This window comes from Coffea arabica, chromosome 3e (assembly GCF_036785885.1).
Source record: "Coffea arabica cultivar ET-39 chromosome 3e, Coffea Arabica ET-39 HiFi, whole genome shotgun sequence".
Taxonomy (NCBI): domain Eukaryota; kingdom Viridiplantae; phylum Streptophyta; class Magnoliopsida; order Gentianales; family Rubiaceae; genus Coffea; species Coffea arabica.
In genome coordinates, this window is record NC_092315.1 from 3,827,357 (window position 1) to 3,847,764 (window position 20,408).

At 34.7% G+C, this 20,408-nt stretch overlaps 2 protein-coding genes across 4 annotated transcripts; one reads left to right on the forward strand and one right to left on the reverse strand.

The window, feature by feature from the left end:
* Positions 1-1,945: 1,945 nt before the first annotated feature.
* LOC113734194 (uncharacterized) lies at positions 1,946-4,625 on the forward strand. The gene is made up of 3 exons (XM_027260584.2): positions 1,946-2,893; positions 3,004-3,193; positions 3,689-4,625. The coding sequence occupies exons 1-3, from the start codon at positions 2,447-2,449 to the stop codon at positions 4,399-4,401; spliced, it is 1,350 nt and encodes a 449-aa protein (XP_027116385.1). The 5' UTR covers positions 1,946-2,446; the 3' UTR covers positions 4,402-4,625.
* Positions 4,626-16,309: 11,684 nt separating this feature from the next.
* On the reverse strand, positions 16,310-20,190 carry LOC113734197 (GDP-mannose 3,5-epimerase-like). 3 transcript variants are annotated; one of them, XM_072084404.1, is made up of 7 exons: positions 20,046-20,190; positions 18,660-19,070; positions 18,059-18,152; positions 17,841-17,970; positions 17,612-17,744; positions 16,824-17,031; positions 16,310-16,731 (listed from the first exon to the last, which is right to left on the reverse strand). In XM_072084404.1, the coding sequence occupies exons 2-7, from the start codon at positions 19,067-19,069 to the stop codon at positions 16,576-16,578; spliced, it is 1,131 nt and encodes a 376-aa protein (XP_071940505.1). In that variant the 5' UTR covers position 19,070; positions 20,046-20,190; the 3' UTR covers positions 16,310-16,575. The 3 variants fall into 3 exon arrangements, with proteins under 3 accessions (XP_071940505.1, XP_071940504.1, XP_071940506.1); XM_072084403.1 differs by having other exon boundaries at positions 18,660-19,181; positions 20,046-20,179; XM_072084405.1 differs by having other exon boundaries at positions 16,574-16,749; positions 18,660-19,181; positions 20,046-20,182.
* Positions 20,191-20,408: the final 218 nt, after the last annotated feature.

Genomic DNA, 20,408 nt, shown 5'->3' on the forward strand with positions numbered 1-20,408 from the left:
ATGCTATCGGAATCTAACTTTCCAAATGGCACACTTTGGATTATTTTAACATGAAATTTAAGGACTCTAGTTTTTTTCGATCATGAAAGAAAAAGAAAAAAAAAACCGCGCATGATAAGATAGAGCACCCTAAAAGTTCTGAAATTGTTTAAACTGAAATTTGTGGTTTCTTTGATCATAGAAGAAGACACAAGGACTTTATCTACAACAAACTATGAAAATGGTAATAGAACAACGAAAAAAACATCTCTGTGCTAATTACAATTACACATTACAATTAAAGATAAGCTTTTGTAGATTATAATGATACATTAATATGATAAGAAATGTCTTAATTACTATTCGCCTCTCAAATGCTCATTTAACCGTGTCTTGGAAGGCAACGCGTAAATTTACTTTGTCATCATGTATAATAGTAAAATAAAATAAAAAAAAATTTTAGAGCAAAAAACCTCAACGACTACTAAACTATTGGTCGGATCATATTTTGGCCATTAAACTATTTTTCGTCAGTAATTAACCACTAAACAACTTAATCAGTAAACCCGTGACCATTTAGTCGATAATTGCTCTTAATTTGTGAAATTAGCCATACACGTGACAAAGTGTGAGGGCAATTTTTGTCCAACAACTACATGATCCTATTTCACAGACTAACTGCTAATTTCACAGATTAATAGTAATTATCGATCAAATAGTCACGAGTTTATTGATCATATTGTTTAGTGGCCAATTACTGATGAAAAATAGTTTGATGGCCAAAACATGATCCGACCAATAGTTTAATGGCGGTTGAGATTTTTACCCTAATTTTTATATTTCATCGCAAGTCTGTTCTTGATAACTAAACGTTAAAGATAGAGTCTTTTGACTTTTCACATAAATTAGGACTTACCAAAAAGTAAGAAAATTTTGGTAGTCATTAATTGGAATCACATGTCTGTATATATATATTTTTGGTGACGTCTAACTGTAATTGAAAGGCGTTTTTATTGCCGTCAAATTGCCACATTTGACAATATATTGTTGCATATGCAGTTTTATGGATATGTTAGACAAATTAGGCTTGAATTGTAGTTTTTCGTAGACAAGCTTTTACATACATTTTACGTGAACATATTTTTCAATAATTATTTTTATCTCACATACATTAAATCGCTATTGTACATTTTCTTCTAAAACGCTTAAAAACAGCAATCCAAAAGAGCTTTTGAGTGTATTGATGTACCACAATTTCATTTTCTTGCTTTTCACTCTTTGCCAAGGGGTTTCATTCATACAGGAACACTGCACCTGTCAAGGTTAAGGTCCTCATGTTTTTGTGGTAGTGTACTACAATAGCAATGTACAAAATGGAGTTCGATAGTTGTACTGCAAGCTACATTGCATCACCAAAACAAATGTACTTCCATTGATCTATGAGAAAGCTCTTTTGCTGTGCTTTGAGAAAAACAGTTGATAAAGAAAACTAATCAGCAGCAATTAGGTTAATTAATCAGCCCCACCATCCCCATATCCCTTATTAGGTGTGACCACTAACCCCAAACAATGAACCCATTTCACCCAATCACTCTTAAAAAAGGGCCAAAACTTCGCACCTAATCAAATTCTTTTTTCTATAAAATTCTCAAAATTAATCCATTCGACCTCACACGATAACCTTGGGGTTCACAAAGTATGTCATCCACGCTACACTGGGCAGTGAGGGCATCCAGCAGGTCATGAAAAGTAATTTCACCCAGTCTCATCCACTGCTTTGTCTCCACGTTTCATCTTGATCACACGTGTCGCAAAACAATTCTCGAATAACGACAAATCTAATCAACTGCTGTCACGTGAGCAAACCAATCTTCTCTGCCACGTAGGATTTTACGTGTCAGGGAAAATCCTAGTCAGCTACTTGATCTCTTCCTATATAAATACGCCCAACGCCTCAACTCTATCCATTCTTTCCTAGTTTTTACATCTCCGAAGAAAAAGAAAAAAAAAAAAGGAAAAAACTTGAATTCAAAGAAAGAAAAAAAGGGAGAAACAGAAGTACCCAACCGGCGGTCGAAATCTAGCCGGAAAATGAATATTCCGGCGAACTGTTCCTTTCTCCATCAACGAAATGCCCGTGTTTCAGTCCACCACCGTCACGTCTTCCGTGAAAAGCCCTAGTACAGATACAAATTGTCCACCCCATTAAAGGAAAAAAAATCTTTCTTTCTTTTCCAATTTGCCTTCCCAAGAAGAGATTTTTGTGTATATGCAGTAGATGATCGGAGAACACTAACTTTTGGCCGCAAAAGCATTAATTTTCCTGGTTCTTATCGATGAGTAGCTCAGATTTTTAGTTTTTTTTTTTTTTGGCTGTGAAAAAGTGAGCTTCAGTTGAGGGAAGTAGAAGGGATTTTTCCCATTTTTCAATTACTTGAGAATTTTGAGTAGAGGGATTTTTAAAAAAATGCCTTTTCAGATGAAGGTTCAGCCGATTGATTCCGACCAAGTCTACCTGGAATCATTGAAGCCACCGCCGGTGCTTAAATCGCGGCTCAAACGGCTTTTTGATCGGCCATTCAACAGTGTTTTGAGGATATCATCAGCCACAACAGAAAAGCAAGCGTCTTTTCCCGGCGAAGTTAAAGATTTTGCAGCACCATCCCCACCGGCGGCAGGAGTGCCGGAGTTTGAGCTCAGCTCAGTTTGTCTAGATAATATGGTGCAGAATTTCATTGAGGAGAATGCTTTTGAGAAGCAGTCTCAGACAGCTCAGAAATGTGGGAGAAATAGATGCAATTGCTTCAATGGAAATAGCAATGATAGTTCTGATGATGAATTTGATTTTGGATTTGGGGATGTTGTCACTAACTCAAACTCTTATTCTTTTGGCGATTCCGTTGATTTTCTCAAGGTAATAATCAAAATGCCCCCTTTCCCTTAAAACTTGAAGTTTCTTGAGAAATTCTTGAAATTATTTTTGCTGATTTTGGGATTAATTCTTGGCTTATTTGTTGTCTGTAGAGCTTGATTCCTTGTTCTACAACTGTGGAGAGGAATCTGTTGGCTGATACTTCAAAAATGGTGGAAAAGAATAAAACTTGCAAAAGGAAAGATGATTTGAGGAAAATTGTGACTGATGGTCTATTAGCACTTGGATACGATGCTTCCATTTGCAAATCTAAATGGGACAAATCTGCCTCCATTCCAGCCGGTAGACCCCTATTCTCTTTCTCCTAATTTATGCTCTATCCTAATCTATTTGTATTCTGGAGTTTGATAGTTTCTTGCATTATTTTCCTAACCTTCCATATTTACGCTGATATTTCTTGTTCGTTTATGGGTTTTATTTCGCCTCCAAACATGAGTATAAATTATGATTCTTTTTTTTTTTGGGTTTGAAATTGAAAAGGATTGCAGTTTTACCTGATAATTTCTTGCATATTTGTCGTGGGTTTTGACTTGTATCCCCTTCCTTTGACACAATTAGCACTACTATTTTCTCTTTATATAAATTTTCATAAATAAATTAAGTAGCACTATTATTGGTGCCTGGAAAATTTTTTTTTTTAAAAAATTTTGTGAGGTATTTGCCTAGATCACATCAGGGCCTTACCAGTTTTGGTTTTTGATCCCATTATTTTAGGGGGTTCCGCTTTCCATATCTGAGTATCTGGTCTGATGATGTATTTGGCAAATTAAAATGCAGGCGAATATGATTACATTGATGTGATTACTGAAGGGGAAAGAGTGCTGATCGACATTGACTTCCGATCAGAGTTTGAGATTGCTCGATCAACCGGAAGTTACAAAGCCATCTTGCATGCTCTGCCGTTCATTTTCGTCGGGAACGTGGACAGGTTGCAGCAGATCATCGGAATTGTATCAGAGGCCGCCAGACAAAGCTTGAAGAAGAAAGGAATGCATATTGCGCCGTGGCGTAAAGCTGAGTACATGAAAGCTAAATGGCTCAGCCCGCACGTTAGGACAACCGTTCCTCCTCAAAACGATGCCGTTGCAGTTGAGGGAAAACAAGCTGAGGAGGTTGTTGTTGAAACCGAGGAGAAAGATGAGAGTAAGGAGGTGGTTGTTGAGGAGGCTTCAGAAGAGAGTGAGTGTGGAGAATTGGAGCTGATTTTTGGGGAGAAAACGACTCCGTCAGAGGAACCGAAGTCAGGTTTGTCGTCGCCGGCGAGGAGTGAGTGTGGAGAACTGGAGCTGATTTTTGGGGAGAAAACGACGCCGTCGGAGAAACCCGAGTCGTCTTTGTCGTCGCCGGCGAGGATTTCCGGCGAAGTTTCAAAAGGGCCGACGCCGGCGATCGGGACGTGGCAACCGCCGGTGATAAAACCCAAGAGTTGTGAAAGGGGCAACCGGGTTATGGTCACCGGCTTGGCATCTCTTCTAAAGGAGAAGCCTTGAAAATTTTGGATCTTTTTCCTTTTCTTTTGGGAATTTTCTAACTGTTTTATGAAGTACAAAAAAAGTATAGTATCGGTCGGAGCTTTTATATACTAGATATAACCGGATATTTTCTTTTTTTCTTTTTTAATTTCCTTGTAATTTTGGACTTTTTCCCTTCCTTTTTTCTTAGAAGGGATATGTAAGAAGCAATCAAGTGATGATGAAGTGAATGTTCTAGATCATCATTATTGTACCAATAAATTAGAAAATATAATGGAAAATGTAAAAAAAAAAAATCAAAATCAATTTTTAGTAATGAAATCTACCCCCTCTTGCTAGATCCATATCCAGATGTTCCTATCAAGGAAACAGAAGCAGATTTTAATTATTATATATGTGGTTTTATTTAATTTTTCCATTTTTCGAAATATGTAAATATCTTTTGGGAGAAAGTGTGAGGCTAAAATAATGCTAAGCATGGGGAGCTGAAAATGAAGAGTTTTTTTTTTTTTTGGGGGAGCGTGGAAGGAAGGGGCGGATGAGATGGAGATGACGGCAGGCTCGTGCTATCTTGGACGGTGTGTATAGGAGCCAGGGGAGTGGATGTAACACTAGAATACCGTGATGTGATAATATTCTCCTAGTTGTGCTCTAAATTTTAGTACTTTATTTACACTGATTTTCTTAAAAGTCACCATAATTACATTACCTTCTCTTTAGTTTTTGAAATTAGAGTTGACCTCTTTTTAACTTTCTCCTTTTTTTTTTAAACTTGATATCAACTTTTTCTTTTATTTAAATCATAATAAAAGGGTTGGAATTGCAATTCACTTTTAGGTGGTACTAACATGTAAGGAAATTGTCTCTACTATGGATTTAGGATTAGACGATAAATTTTCCAACGCAACAATAAGTGTGTTTGGAATACATATTATTTACACCTTATTTACACATGTCAATTTGCTTGCATCATTAATAAACTTTCCAATCAACTTTTTACTCACATACATCACATAAAAAAAAATGCTACATTAAATATGATAAAATTATCTCAAATAATTTACCATTCAAGGGAGGTCATTTATAAACTTTAAGGACTAGAGAGGAGGTCTAGTAATTATGATAAACTTCATAGGGATCAGTTCAATTTGCCATAAATTTGATTTTTTTTTCTTTCTAATTTTCCATTTACAATACTAATATGTTTTTGAAGTTCTAAAACCTTGGTTCTTGAGTAAGAGCCTATAGGTTAGGTTATTTTACCTTTGTTTTCTTCACCGGAGTTAGCAAACTTGGCTTTTGCTGCCTTTTACTTTTACTTTTTCCAAATTTTCTTTCAATTTCTTTTTTATTTTCTTTCTGTGTGTGCTTTTGAATACAGATCTAGTGGGATAGAGGGGTCTTTATCAATCTTTTCTGAGATAGGAAAAAAAAAAACCTAGAGTCCTTGAAGAGTTTCCATGAACCATTTACACGTGGTAGATTTGCATTGGGGTTGTGATTTTGAGAGTAGTAAGTAGTAAGAGCTCCAAAGCCCAAAGCAAAGAATACTCTGACTTTCTTGGTTTTGCTCCTATTGACCGTTTGCTTCCTGCTTGACACGGTTGGCTTTGATCTTCGAGAATTTAACTGCTGCTATCAGTCCGTTTACATTTACTAGGGCCACTGATTCATTTACCCACCTTGGTTTACTTGAGGGGGATTTATTATCTACTCCTTTCCAAAGATAATCAAGTAATTAACCGGTTGATTAGGCTCAGTTAGTCAATTTAAGTTGATTCCTTTTCTAAAGTTGCTTTTAACGAGTAATTCTTTTCTTTTTTTTTTCGTGTGTGGGTGCTTTATGCCTTTAATCAGTAACTTGGATTAAGAAGACTATTGATTGAGTTATCTTTCGTTCTTTTCTTTACACAATAGCATCAAACATATTATTCTATATCTGACAATGTGATGTGATGTACTTTTTTCAGGTGCAAATTAGCATATTCCTCAATTATTTTAATCCATAATTTGCCAAATTATTACAAAAACAAAATCACACTTTTGGCCTGGTTGAACTCAGCTTGGAGGCAATGTCTGCCTTTTAAGTTTTTTTTTTTTTTTTTTTTTTTAAGAAAAAAGGCTTTTAAGGCTTAATTTTTCATTAGTAAAAACCTTCTTTTTGACACCAATTAGGTTAAACCACGTTGGTCAATGAGACGTCTTATATATGATGCGGTCAAATACGGATAAGTGCAATTGGCATCTGTCACTCGCCTCTTAGTCGGTTAATGATATTTTAGCTCCAAGTATTACCTCTTGCACTCCAACACTATTGGATAGTAATTTGCAGGAAATGATTAAGGGGATTGTGGTTAAAAATTCTTATCTTTTACACTTATCGAAACATGACTTTCTTTTTTTTTTTTTTTTCTCAAGGCCCTGAGGAGGGCCAAACAGCCCATTACAAGGTAATGAGTCTAGAGATTTAGGTAAATTTTCTGTTTTCGGGTAAATTCACTATTTTGGATAAATATACTGCATCTTTTGCCTATTTCCGAAGACATGAGAACTACAAACTTGAAATTTTTGACACCTTACCAGATAAGCTATACTAGTACTTGTAAAAAGAAATGCGGCTTTTCAATAACACTGGAATTTCCTGCAAGATGAGAGACTATATGGATTGTTTTAATGGATAATTTCAGAAACCTCCTTTTGAGGTTTTTGATAAATTCACAAAGTTTCCTTTAGATTTTAATAATTACACACACTTCTCTTGAATTTACCATTTTGGTAACAAAAACTATTCAATGATAAAAAATTTGAATGAATAATCCAAAAGGTTTTCATGAAATTATGAAGTTCATTTTACCTTCTCATAAAATTTTTTTTTTTTAAAATTTGTAACATGTACAAAATCTCAAATCCACTTTCAACTTTTATCTCTACTGTTTTAGATCTTTCATATTTCCACATTTTAAATTAGTGCCATTATCACCATGACCATAGCGGCCACCATCAGTCCCAAACTTCTAAAACCTCAACCAAAGTTAAAAAAGATAAAAAAAAAAAAAAATAGATCAGCACTATTAAACTAAAAAAATTTCACCAACTGCATTGATATAATATTCTATTTCTCAAATGTTAAAGTATCAACGCCAGTCCCATCCTTTTGAAATCTTTTACTTAGATCTTTTTTTTATTCATTTCTAGATCCTTTAAGTAAAGCTAAAATTAATTTATAATATATTAAAGGGTTACAAACAAAAAGTCCCATGTGGTATATCTAATATACAGAAAATCCTCCGTGATTTTAAAACATATAAAACGACACCTTATGTTTTGAACTAAATTATAAACTAACAGAATTCGTTAAATTTAACGGAATCAGATAAATTTAATGGAAAATTTAACGAAATCCGTTAAACTTAACTTCTGAAACCATCATTTTCGTTAAATTTATCGGATTCCGTTAAATTTAACGAATTCTGTTAATTTATAATTTAGTTCAAAACATAAGGTGTCGTTTTATATGTTTTGAAACCATTGAGGGTTTTCAGTGTATTAGATATACCACATGGAGTTTTTTTGTTTTTAACCCTAAGTTAAAATTATGTCTAGAACATAATTGGTTATTCCATAAGTGAATCTTGTTTTTGTTTTTATTAAAAGTCTAATTGTGTGAAATGCATTTATATGTATAAGATTAGGAGTGAATTGTTTAATTACATGAAAAATATTAATATATTAAGATTATTATGATCATTTTATAAGTCAGGGAGGTAAATATAATATTAAAAAATAAACTCTCATAATCATTGTGGTGGGGCTTATGTAATCCATTATGCTGTGCATATCATACTATTATCTCATACACTACACAAAGTGGGTAGGGTCAGTAACAAAGTTCTGTCAGAACTAAATTTAGACAGTTGTGGGGTCTCTTTCTTTATCTGTTTAATTTTTTTCCCCTATAAAATTAGTGGCGGTAGGGCCACTTTCTTTGTACAAAGCAAATAATAAAAGCGATTGCCCAAAGTTTGACAATAATAATGCCTTTATGAAAGCAACACCCCACCTACTCTGAGATTGCTTGTGAAGTGTAAATTTGATTTCAACATCTTTTGGGGAGGGGGGGGGGGGGGGGGGGGGGGAGGGGGGATTTGAGGTGATGGGGTTGCCAAGACCACAAGAAAGAAACCACATATTACTTTCAACTGTTCACTCTTATATCAGTCAGGATATGCTAGCATGGTTGCTGCCACGTGTTACAAGGGTTGTGTCTATCTTTGTAGGATGGAAGATTTGATCCATGGCAAAGTCACAAACACCTTAAGGTGGGAAAAATGGCCAATTTCGTTCCTAAATTTTTTGTTAGTGTCGATTTAGTCCCAAATTTTTATTTCTGACTAATTTGATACATGAACTTATTTCGCAATTCCAATTAAGGACCTTCCCGGTGGCACCACTACCTAAAACTGATCTGGCTCCTAATTAATTAATTAATTAAAGGTATTATCACGAAACTGTAATAAAACAAGTAAAACGTATAAAAAATCACCAAATAAAACTTTTAAATCGTGTAAAAAAATACTAGGTAAAACTTTTTAAAATTTTAATATTGTGATTTTTTACACAATTTACTTGATCTATCATAGCCCCATAAGTGATGTTCCCAATATACCCTTGTTTAGTTGGTCAATTAAGTGCTAGATTAGTTTTAGATGGTGAAACCGCCACAGAAGTCCTTAATTGGAACTACAAAATAAGTTCACATATCAAATTGGTTAGGAACAAAAGTTAAGTACTAAATCAACACTAGTGAAAAGGTCAGGGATGGAATTGGCTATTTTCCCCCTTAAGGTGTTCTTCCTTTTTATTTACACAGTTTCAGATAAATTGAGACCTAAGCAAACTTAATTTTAAAAGGAAAAATAGTTCAAAATGCCTCCCAAATTTCGTTATATGAATTTTTTCGTTCTTCATTTTTAAAATAATAACTTTATATCCTATACAAAATTAAGTCGATAAAATTTGCTTTCTTATTAGATTTTCGATCACTTTTTATTTTCAATCTATCATGTGACCTATGCATGGTCATTTTTTAAAGGACAAAATGGTTAGATCTCACTTATAGTTAGATCTGACCATATTTATATTTTCGCTAAAAAAGTGAGATCTGACCCAACTTGTATTTATTTTTGCCTTTTAAAGAATGATTACATGTGGATCACATAATGATTCAAGCTGAAACGTGACTAGATATTTAGGTTGGGACCAATATTTACTAACTTGAATTTGTAAGGAACGTAAAATTAACATTTTGAAAGTGAAAACTCATTTGACAAAATATGAAGTACGTTTTAAAGGATTTTTTCATTTTGAAAAGCCTATTTGCATATATTTTTCTTTTATTTTTATAGAAAACTTTTATCATAAAATACTTTTAGAAAATTTAGGATTTGCTAAAGAACATTTAAAGAAGGGAGAACATACACTAATCCAGAGCGTTTTACATATCTTAGCTAGGGTTCTATCCAGTATACCATGGCATTCTTGTGATATTGGCTTTTAATTGATTGTAACAGAACATATTCCACCGAATGTACCAAACATTAGAAGGCACATTGGAAAGTTGATAGAAATTTGTGCCAAAAGAAGGGAAAGTTGATGAAAACCCACTTGAGTGCTCATAAAACTTTATCCATTCTGGGAGAGAACAGGTTTGCATACTAAAGCATTTTGTATTTATCCGTTACAAAATGTTCTCTGCCGTTGGATGACAAATGTGGTCCAATTTTTAGGTCACCACGCCCCCTTTAGCTCTCCATTTTTTCATCATTTTCCCTATTTCACAATCAATCAGATCATTCAAATTCTTCCTGGTTGGAGCTGTTAATGCTGCCAGCTGAATTTATTTAGAAAGTCCCACTAGAAAGCATTTTTAGTCTAAAAGGAAAGCACCAAAAAAAAAAAAAATTGGTTGCCTGTTGTTTGCATATACAAAACTAGGAATTAGGAAGTGAAAAAAAGTTGCAGGTTTTGCACTAGAATCACTTTTCTAATGGCCATACTCGTTAATATATATACTTTTTGTATATAGAGCCATGAGAATCAGGTAGTACTAGAACATAATATGTATTGAAATTCGAGAATTCTCTCCAAAAAGGATACATGACTCCCTCTTGATTGATTGTTTTAACTGATTATAGATTTTGATTTTAAATAATCAACTTTTGAAATGTTTTCGATCACTTTTATATTCCGATTATAGATTAGCTGAAATATATAATCCCAAAAGAGTAGTTTTTACTAATTTTGATTTTTTTCTATATTCAATTTCTATAATCAGATTTTGTAGAGTTTAAAACAACCAAGAACAAGGCAACAATCCCCGTGTAAATAAAGCACGATTAAAAGGCTGGCACCCTAGCTCATATGGGATTACCTTCTTAAATTTTCTTTAATTAATTCGATGGTACTTGCGTAAGATGAAAAGTTTGTATTTGATTAATAGATGGGTTGTCTAACCACATGCACTTAGCCTGATCTGATCGGTTTGGTTATGTTTACATTTCATATAATCAGTCGAGATTCTTGATCCAAATCACCAGTCGTTTATCTTGAAAGCATGACAATACGACGATCCAAATCCTAACTACTGTGCTTTCTAAAACAATTTACACTCTGGTGTTTATTGTGGGCGGCATCAGGCAAGATAAGATCATCATAAGAGACATTGATAGTACTTACAAAAAACAAAGGGCATCCGCTATCTTGTTTTCTTGCCGTTTCAATGGGGATTGTGTAAATCAGGAAAAGATGTATATGACACTCTGCCAAGAATCTTTTACACTTGAAAATTTTCATAACCACTAAAAGGGCCATCCAATAATTGTGAAGCCACCAATAAAATGTCAAGAGGCCTCATTGCATGGTAAATGGTGACAAAGTTTAAAACGAAATATAGGATCACTTGCAATAGAATTGTAAGATGTGGCGGCATAAAATCTGTTAAGAGTTTGGAATATTTGATACATACTTGCCGTTGAAAATTCCCTCATTTTGTCTAATATTTAGGATCAAGGCCAAAAAAATATTCTTTTGCTTACACTAATGTTTCATTAGAATATTAGCTTCTTTGGTTGGTTGCTTATTTTCTAATTAATATGTTGTCAGTGCTGCTGCAAGGAAGGAAGACCGATTCCATATGTATTAAGTTAGACGCGAAATGCCCTAATAACCCTCAAACTATTATAAAGTTCAACTTTTAACTCTCCAATTATTAAATGGGCACTTTTAACTCTCTTACTAATTAAAACGCATACTCATAACCCTTCCCTCAACTTGAGCCAATATATTCAACAGAACAATGGTGGTGGTTCTTGACACTTTTGGTGCCGCTTCTGTTGGACATAACGACTCAAATTAGTGGAAGGGTACTTATGAATGTACATCTTAATTAGTTGGAAGATTAAAACTGTTCATTTAGTAGTTGATAGGCAAAAGTTAAAATTTATAATAGTTTGAGGATCATTGGAACATTTTGCCCTAAGTTAAAAGCATTTTCAACTTTTTTAAAGTCTGAACTCTGAAGCTAAACTCAGAGTTCACACGAACTCAGCAAGCAAATAATAACAATTGCAATTGTGGCATCAGCTGGCTCTTACATGTACGCAAAATCAGGGGATTTCGGTGACATAAACAATGAGAAAGGTCAAAGATCAGGTTCTGATTTATATAAAGCTGAGACTTGCCTCTTCTTCCGTGGTCCAACGAGTTAAATGCAGATAGTAATATATTACATGAGCTCAACCGTATCCTAAGTCCTAACATTAAAAATTACTATCTAAGTCTCTGCTTAGGATTGCGATGTGTTTATAGAAAAAAAATGCTTTTAAACACTAAAATATTTTTAGCGTGTTTGGTAACTAATTGCTAGCCCAATTTTTGGTAATTTAAAAGCATATTTATTAAAGATACTTGTATCAGAAGTATTCTTTTTTATAAGCTACTGCAACCCTAAAAGGGGCTAAATTAAATGATGGATTCAACACACGAATGCCTTACTTGTTAAGTTTTACCACTTAGCTAAGTCAATAAAAAGGTGCTTGACATTATCCAAGTTTTTTTTTTTCTAAAGGTTTGTGGTTTACAAATCCATCAATGTGATAACTGATAAGTTGTTTTGACGAACCTTTAATTTTTAAAAAAAAAAATAAGAAGAAGTAAAAGTAACTTGAGCACCCCATGCGATCCAGAGATTGATGGAAGGATGGTATAAATGATAATGCAGATTAAAGCCAGAAAAATTATACAAATTGAGCATCATTAGTTCACAAATTTTTCTTTTGCCCTTTGATTTGGGGAACCTATCACAACTGCGTCAAAGTCGGTAATTATTGTCTGCACTATGAGGTATTCTTTCCATTTTTTATGCATCTAGTGCAAATCTTAAATACTACTGTCTTGTGCTAAGAAGACGACTTGCAGAATATTAATTAGGCAGCAAGAACCCAACCTTCATCTTCTCGAATCCCAATTGAACTGCAATAATTCCTTTTGTGTTTATAAGCTTTTTTGCTTTGATATAAGTAGGTGGCCTATAATTGCATCCACCATACATAACCAGAGCAATGGTTATGTATTGTGCAATTCTCTTAGCTAATCCAGATTAAGATACAGTAGTATTGATATGCAAAACTAGTTTATTAGATGCTTAGCAGGAATTCAGCCAAACCAGGTCGACCCAGGAATCAAGCACAATAAATAGGCAAGTGGGTAATAAAACCTAATTCTACGCACTCTCCAAGTCAATCAAAAGCAGTGGCTGATAATGAACTTCAAACTGCAAAATTAATACACCATTGATTAGGTTTACTGAAATAGTAGTGTATCACAAGATTATACAACGTCAAGCAAGCATCTTAGGTACGTAGATTAGGGAATAATTGGTAGGTATTGTGTTAAATTATTGCTTAATCTTTGATGGGTAGTTTTCCTAAGAGAATTTTGTCAATAATAATCATCAGGAGGACAGCGACATTGAAGTGGTTTAGGCTTGGTGGCCAGTTTTGGTTAATATCTGTATTGGAAATGGTCAAGTTTTTATCAGTAACTTTGGCTTAGTTTTGTTGAGTTGTTGAGAAAATAAGTAAAACCAAAGAGTTCTTTGGTCAAAAAAATTCCCAACTGCTTCTAGGCAACCCGAAGTTCATGAATACATACATGATCATTTTATTTGTTGTTCATAGCAATATAAAAAAAAAACATATATAAAGATGATTGAAGAATATTTAGCAACAGATGATAGGTATATTGATAAACCAATCTTGTTCCCTTGTTGTTTGTTGTTCTGTGGTTCGATAAAATTTGGTTGGCAACAATGATTGAGTAGGTATCAACCAGCGGCAATTTGTTTAATGTGTATAAGTTTATTGAAAATAATGAATTACGCTATAATTACAAAAGGAATTGCTTAGTTTATTACTTTTTTGAGAAGAAAAAAAAAATGATAGTTCAGTGGATGGTCGAGAACGTCAGTTTGGATTGCAGTTTTTTATCAAAAGATTCTTACATTTTTTGTGAACATATTTTTTTTTCTTTAATTTTTTATCTCACATATATCAAATCGCTACAGTATATTTTTTTACAAAAATTCCAAACAAATAGCAATCCATACGGAAAAGTTTTGGCCAGGCTATCCTTAGTACCAAGATTCAAACTTTTATGGGTGAGTTCATATATAAAAAAAATTTATACCTAGTGTACGTGATTTATATGCAGGCTACAACATATAAGGGTTTACTGCATGGTAAAATTCTTTACAACAACGATATATATATATATATATATATATATATCTCTATGAATTCTTACCATCAAAAAATGTTAAAAGTAAACCAATATTATTTAATAGATATTCTTGGAGGAATGGTAAAACAGCAATAATGGTAGTAATATCTTTATTCATGCATAAATGTTGCAGTCAGCAACTTTTCTGAATTCTGTCTCAGAAAATTTTTTACTGAAGCTTCTGAATATGACATATGCTAGCCTATACGTGCGACCTAGGTTAAGAATCCTCTTGTTCTTACAAGAAAAGACTCTGCATCTCAGCAGGAAATATCAGATTAATCTTACTTCGAAATAAATATTGTACCAGCACATATTTCACCTCGATGTTCAATTCTTCATATTAAGCCCAATTCAGTTTTCTTTTTCTTTTCTTTTCTTTTTTCTTTAGGGTGTAACGGAGGTTCAGGGATGAAGGGACAGTTGACTGGTTGATGAGATTGGAGAGATGTATTAAAAAACAAGGAGGAGGAGGAAGGAATATTTGAACCCAAGATTTTAATTTTTGGAGTTTCAACTCTAACCACTAAACTAAACCTCTTCAGCACCATTGATTTTGTTTACCAGTAATGACTTGAATAGTTAGAAGGTAGTAAACCATTGGACAAATGGGGATCTATAATAGGTAATGAATGTTTTATATACCTTACAATCTCATTTCCTAAAATCTTCATATTTTTAAGGTCTGATTGATTCTTTCAGTGTCCAGATATTATGGTGGGTGCAATTGCATCATTTATTTTCTGCTGTCAAGGACTTTAATCAGTGGCTAGCTTCCTTTCTTGTTGAACTAAGGTACCCTGGCAAAAGTCTGACTCTGACAAGGATATTTAATTTTCAAGAATCAACTTGCTTTCCCATTGACATGGTGCTATATTTTATGAATCTGCAATTCCAACAATCCGAAAGTGTTGCCCGATCTTGAATAATTGGCAAATGCCTGTAATGTAATCAGTGAGGCTCTTTTGTCCTTTGAATAGGACAAACTCCAGGCAGCTTTTAGCGCCAAGAGATTATTTCGGATAATTTTTTGAAAAATATGCTGTAGGACCTTTTTTGATATGATAGATGTGAGATAAGAAGATGGTTGAAAAATTTACAGATAATACAAACAAATCAGTACGTGTAAATAAGGTGTAAATAATGTACAATCCAAACAAACTATTATTTGTAGCGGACTAAGAATACAAAAGTTAAAGAATTGCTCATTTCAGAGATTATCCCGTGTCGGTTTTGGATTAACTACTAGCAAGTAAAGCTATACATCTCCATCACTTAATCGTTGATTGATCTCAATAGGGTGCAATTTTTTTTTTTTTTTGGTATACTGACTAAAATTAAACCATATTACTTCAGCTGGTCAGCCCCAGACATTGTCCCACTTTAGTATTTCAAGGGTTTATTTATTTATTTATTTGAGTTAGTCTTATATACACCAATGACAATGTATACACAATCACAGTTAGATGCATATAAGATTCGGATTTCAAATTCATATTCAAATTATTAGTAGTGTATAGAAAATTAATTCTCTTTTGCCTTTTGGTTTAAAGTTGACTGTTACTGTGTAACTTTTCTCATCCTTACCAAACCTCATTGTCAGATTTGTTCATCAGTTAAGCAGGAGTCGATGACCTCTAAATGCGGCAGGTAGCAGATGCTGAACTCTTAACTTTCACAATGATTTTCCTCTCCAACCCATACACCATTTTCATTTGTACAATCACTGAAGACAAGCAGGACCTCTCCTGCAAAGTGGAAACCGTCCATAGGCATGTGCAGGACAGGTCTCCTAACAAAACCAGGCCCATGAATTGCTGTAGACACGTTGCTTTTGCGGGCCACTATCCATTTTCTGGGATGGTAATCAACTTCAAATTTGCCCTGCAATGTTGGGAACCTTAAAAATAGCGTGTATAGTCTCGATTTCCAACTTGTGGAATCTGCCTTTCTTCTCGTTATCCTCTTTAGGTCGATCTATGCTATAGATTATCATTTATCAACTCCCCAACCCACATGCGATGAACACCAATCTCACTAGACCTGTCTATCCTTATACATAAAAGACACAGAAAAACTGGTCATTCAGTTTAGTGCACTGGCCTCATTATGATTTCATTTCTTCCTCTGCAGAAGCCCTGGTTACAAAGTGGCTTAAAGATGGAAAAAATGCGGGCATCAACAGTTTGTTCAGGATTAAGTGCCAACAAGATTAAAATGCAAGTAGGGGCTTGAAGATTGAAAATGACACTAGTGTTTAAACAATTCAATCGAGGGAAATATGGTGGCACAATGTCTAAAAGCTGCATCATCGTTAAACTGAAACTGTGAAAAACAAGCTGGTTCTCATTGATTTCATTCTTTGCCATCAGCAGCGCGAAGAGATCCCAGTTCAACGGGAGCTTGTGTTCCCACCACTTTTGATGACCCGTAAATGGCCACATCAGTGCCCTGAGCTTTTTCTTTCTCAATTTGTTCCTTGATCCAGAAATATGTAATTCTGAGCCCATCCTATAGAATTTAGAAGGTCTAGATAGGATCAGTGAGTCATACAGGGGGTGAAAGGAAAGGCATGATAACCAAAGGCTCCAACTTGGTGGTACCTTCAATTTCATAGTAGGGGCCCAACCAAGCTTTTCTTTAATGAGAGTGTTGTCTGAGTTTCGACCACGAACACCCTCCGGCCCAGGAATGTGATAGATGGGAAGCTTCTTTTCCTCAAAACTCAGTACCATCGCAGCCATCTCATTCATGCTCACCATCTCATCACTTCCAATATTTACCGGCTCTCGGAAATCTGATTTCGTCAACCTGAACATAGAGAAGGGTTCATATAAGGATTCCAGAAGCAGCTTATGAAGCAACCACATCAGAATTCATATCATGATTACTCTAAATTCACAAATTTGAACATTGGCAGTGAATAGACTGCACAACTATTCTTCAGTGAATATGCACTAGCATATAGGCTCCTACATGATTTTTCCATTAATGTCTAGGGTAGCATTGCATAAAGACCACAATCATCAACAGGCATTCTAATTAGCCTATGAGCACTTTCTCTATGACCATAAAGGAGTGCACATTTGAAGAACAGGAAGCAGCATATGAAATCACAGTTTTAGAAGATATCAGACTAATCCAGATCTGCCATTTTGAAGTTATGAATTTGACAGTGAGCATGTTCTAGGTTTAGCTTGACATATAGACCTCCTGAATGATTTTGCTATCTTTTAAGAATTAGCACCTTTTGATAATTCACAACTCATGAGAGGAATCTAGAGTTCACCATTTTACCATGCTGCTATCATCAGCAAGCAATTCAATCAGCTAAACCATCATTTCATCACAAGCCCCAAATCATGTATTTGGACAACGGACAGGAGCATACCTCAAAACACCTTCAACACATTCATCAATGAAGGTAAAAGATCGAGTTTGTAGCCCATCTCCCCACATCTCAAACTTGTCAGTGGAGGTAATGGCCTTCCTACAAAATGCAGCTGGTGCTTTTTCCCTCCCACCTACAGGTGTCAATGAAGAAGTTAATAGATATCATGGAAGACTTCTCAAGAGTACAAGATACCAATTATCTGATGCTACCAGAAGTCGAAGCTTACCTTTCCATGTCCCAAATGGACCATAAATGTTATGGAACCTTCCAATCCGGCACTCAATTCCAAAGTCCTTGTTGTAGTGCTTACAAATTTCTTCAGTTGCCAACTTCTCTAAGCCATAAGCGTCTTGGGGCTAAAACACAATTCATACAAAACTAAATCATAATCTAAAAATTGCCCCATTGAATAATATTCATCTTTTACTAGAAACAAGGGAGGACCTCAGCTGGCCAAGCATCAGACTCTTTCAGGCTGACATTAGTGTCCAATTGTTTGAATTCAGGATAGATGCAAGCACTGGATGCATAAAAGAACCTGCAACTCAAATATGAAGAAGTAAACATCATGCATAAGAAAACATTGGCAACTAAAAGGACTAGAGACGTATGACGTGGAAGTGTTGCTACCAAAAGGGAAAACTTTAATTTATAAACACGATGAAAGATGTTAATATTTATCAGATGTAAACTCAAATTTCGTAATACATGTAGTTCTTTTGACATTTATTAGCATGAAAAAGTAAGACTAACAGCCCTCTGTTTCATATGATCAGACCTCAGATGGACTAGAGTAATTATTAAGCAGGTAGACTCTAAAGCGGTTTGATAGTCATTCAACTTCCGTCAAGATCAACTTTACCATACAATGTCTAAATTAACTTCTCCAAAAGGCAATAAGTTATACATTTGACAGATAACTTAGACATCTTATCTCATGATAAATCTGTGAAAATTTGAAACGCTAACATGAAGGTATGTCTTTTTTATCTTCTTTGCGAATAATAACACATTGAAGGATATTAAGCAGGTAGAGATGGCAGACCTTCTGACCCCATTGATCCTTGCGGCTTCAATCATATTAAAACTGATCATTGTGTTGTTATACATGATGACTGAGTGGTTGGATTGTATGAAGCCCATGCCTCCCATATCTGCTGCTAGATTGAAGACATGATCAACTCCTTTAGTGACTTTAAGACAGTTGTCCATAACCCTGAGATCAACGAGGTGGAATTCATCACAGAACATGTCTTCTGTCATGTGCTCATTTTTCTTCCAGTCAGAAGCTATGATGTAATGGCCCTCACTCTTCAAACGCCTGGCAATATGTGATGCAATAAATCCACCAGCTCCAGTAATTGAAATTCGGAGGTTCTCCGAAGGCCAGTAGGGCTCCCTCTCAAGATTCTCGTAGGTGTAAGCCGCATATTTTGTTTCACAGTTACTTCCCATTCTACGCGTATCAATAGGGTGGAAGAAAGAAATTTCTAGATTAGACAACCACGAACAGTTCTTATGATGGAGCACACAAACGTAGGGAACAATATCAGATGAAGAAACGCTCCTAGGAAGTCAAGTGGCAAAATGTGAGAGATGATTGGTCCATTTTCTCCGAAAGCATGCAATAGACAGTTAATGATAGTAGATGAAACAAAATGGAAGGAAAGCAGGAACTAGGAATGAAAGTTAGACAAATGTAACTATCATCATTGCTATAATAACGTGGAGGGAAACAGCCAAAACACTGAAAGATGGAAACTTGCCAGATAACAAGATATGCTAATAATAGAACAATAACTCAGATTTCATTCAAGGAAAGTAAATGGTCCAGTAACAAAATTACCTCTTAGCTAGTGAATAGTCAAATTATAAAAACCATGACACAACAAAAGAAGCCTAAAGAACAAAACTTTACAGAATGTTATTAAAAGGTAATGAAACTCATTCTAGCACTACTATGATCTGACAAAGAACATGCAAAACAAACCCTTAAAGAGAAAGATATAAAACCAGCATCCCAGAGAAGGAGAAACAGCAGAGCATCCTAAAAATTCTACAAAAACGGGGGGAAACTTGAAATAACTAAAAACAAACGTTTTCCCGGCTTTCACAAACTAGAGTGGAAAGACTGGGATTAACTACATAAGAAAATAATCCAACAAATCATCCATTCTACATATGCAGAGCATCAAACGCACGGGATATAAAAAATTAGAGCTTTTGCCAGTAAAGAAACAAAGGATGCAAACTAACAGCCAAAACCATCAAAATCGAACCAAACAAAATCGACCCTTTATCGATCATGGTCAACTTCAAGAAACCCAGAAAAGTTTCAATAAAACTCAAAAGCAGAAACTGATTAAATCAATAACGACTAGCATTTATGGTCAGAGTAAAAAGAGATGATACTGAAATACTGAATTATTACCTCAATGTCCAAAGAAAGCTAGCCTTATGGAGTCCACAAATATGCGAATGATATATGGGATAAGACAGACGAAGATTATATGCTATAGAAGTCGTTGTTTCGGTCAAAAACTGGATCCCTGATTATGGCCGTTCACTTCTCCTCCCTGCTCTACTATTTGTAGTGCTACAGATGACAAAGCGGCGGCTAAGCTTTTAAATGTTTTTTAAATGCATATTTACCTTTTTTTCGAGGAACTAACTCTTTTCCAATATGGTGGGAAAGAAAGGATTGAAGTTAAAATTGGGAAAGTCTATACATGCATGGTGACAATAATTGTGCTTTTATACATTTAAATATAAATAAATTACATATTGATTATTG

Excerpts from the sequence above, each read along its gene's own strand:
- LOC113734194 (XM_027260584.2), top strand. The coding sequence starts at position 2,447 with ATGCCTTTTCAGATGAAGGTTCAGCCGATTGATTCCGACCAAGTCTAC. Across the intron at positions 2,894-3,003 it reads ATTCCGTTGATTTTCTCAAG|AGCTTGATTCCTTGTTCTAC; the intron begins GTAATAATCAAA and ends TGTTGTCTGTAG. Across the intron at positions 3,194-3,688 it reads ATCTGCCTCCATTCCAGCCG|GCGAATATGATTACATTGAT; the intron begins GTAGACCCCTAT and ends ATTAAAATGCAG.
- LOC113734197 (XM_072084404.1), bottom strand. The coding sequence starts at position 19,069 with ATGGGAAGTAACTGTGAAACAAAATATGCGGCTTACACCTACGAGAAT. Across the intron at positions 17,032-17,611 it reads TGTGTTGAAGGTGTTTTGAG|GTTGACGAAATCAGATTTCC; the intron begins GTATGCTCCTGT and ends CTCTATGTTCAG. Across the intron at positions 16,732-16,823 it reads CCCCTACTATGAAATTGAAG|GATGGGCTCAGAATTACATA; the intron begins GTACCACCAAGT and ends TAAATTCTATAG.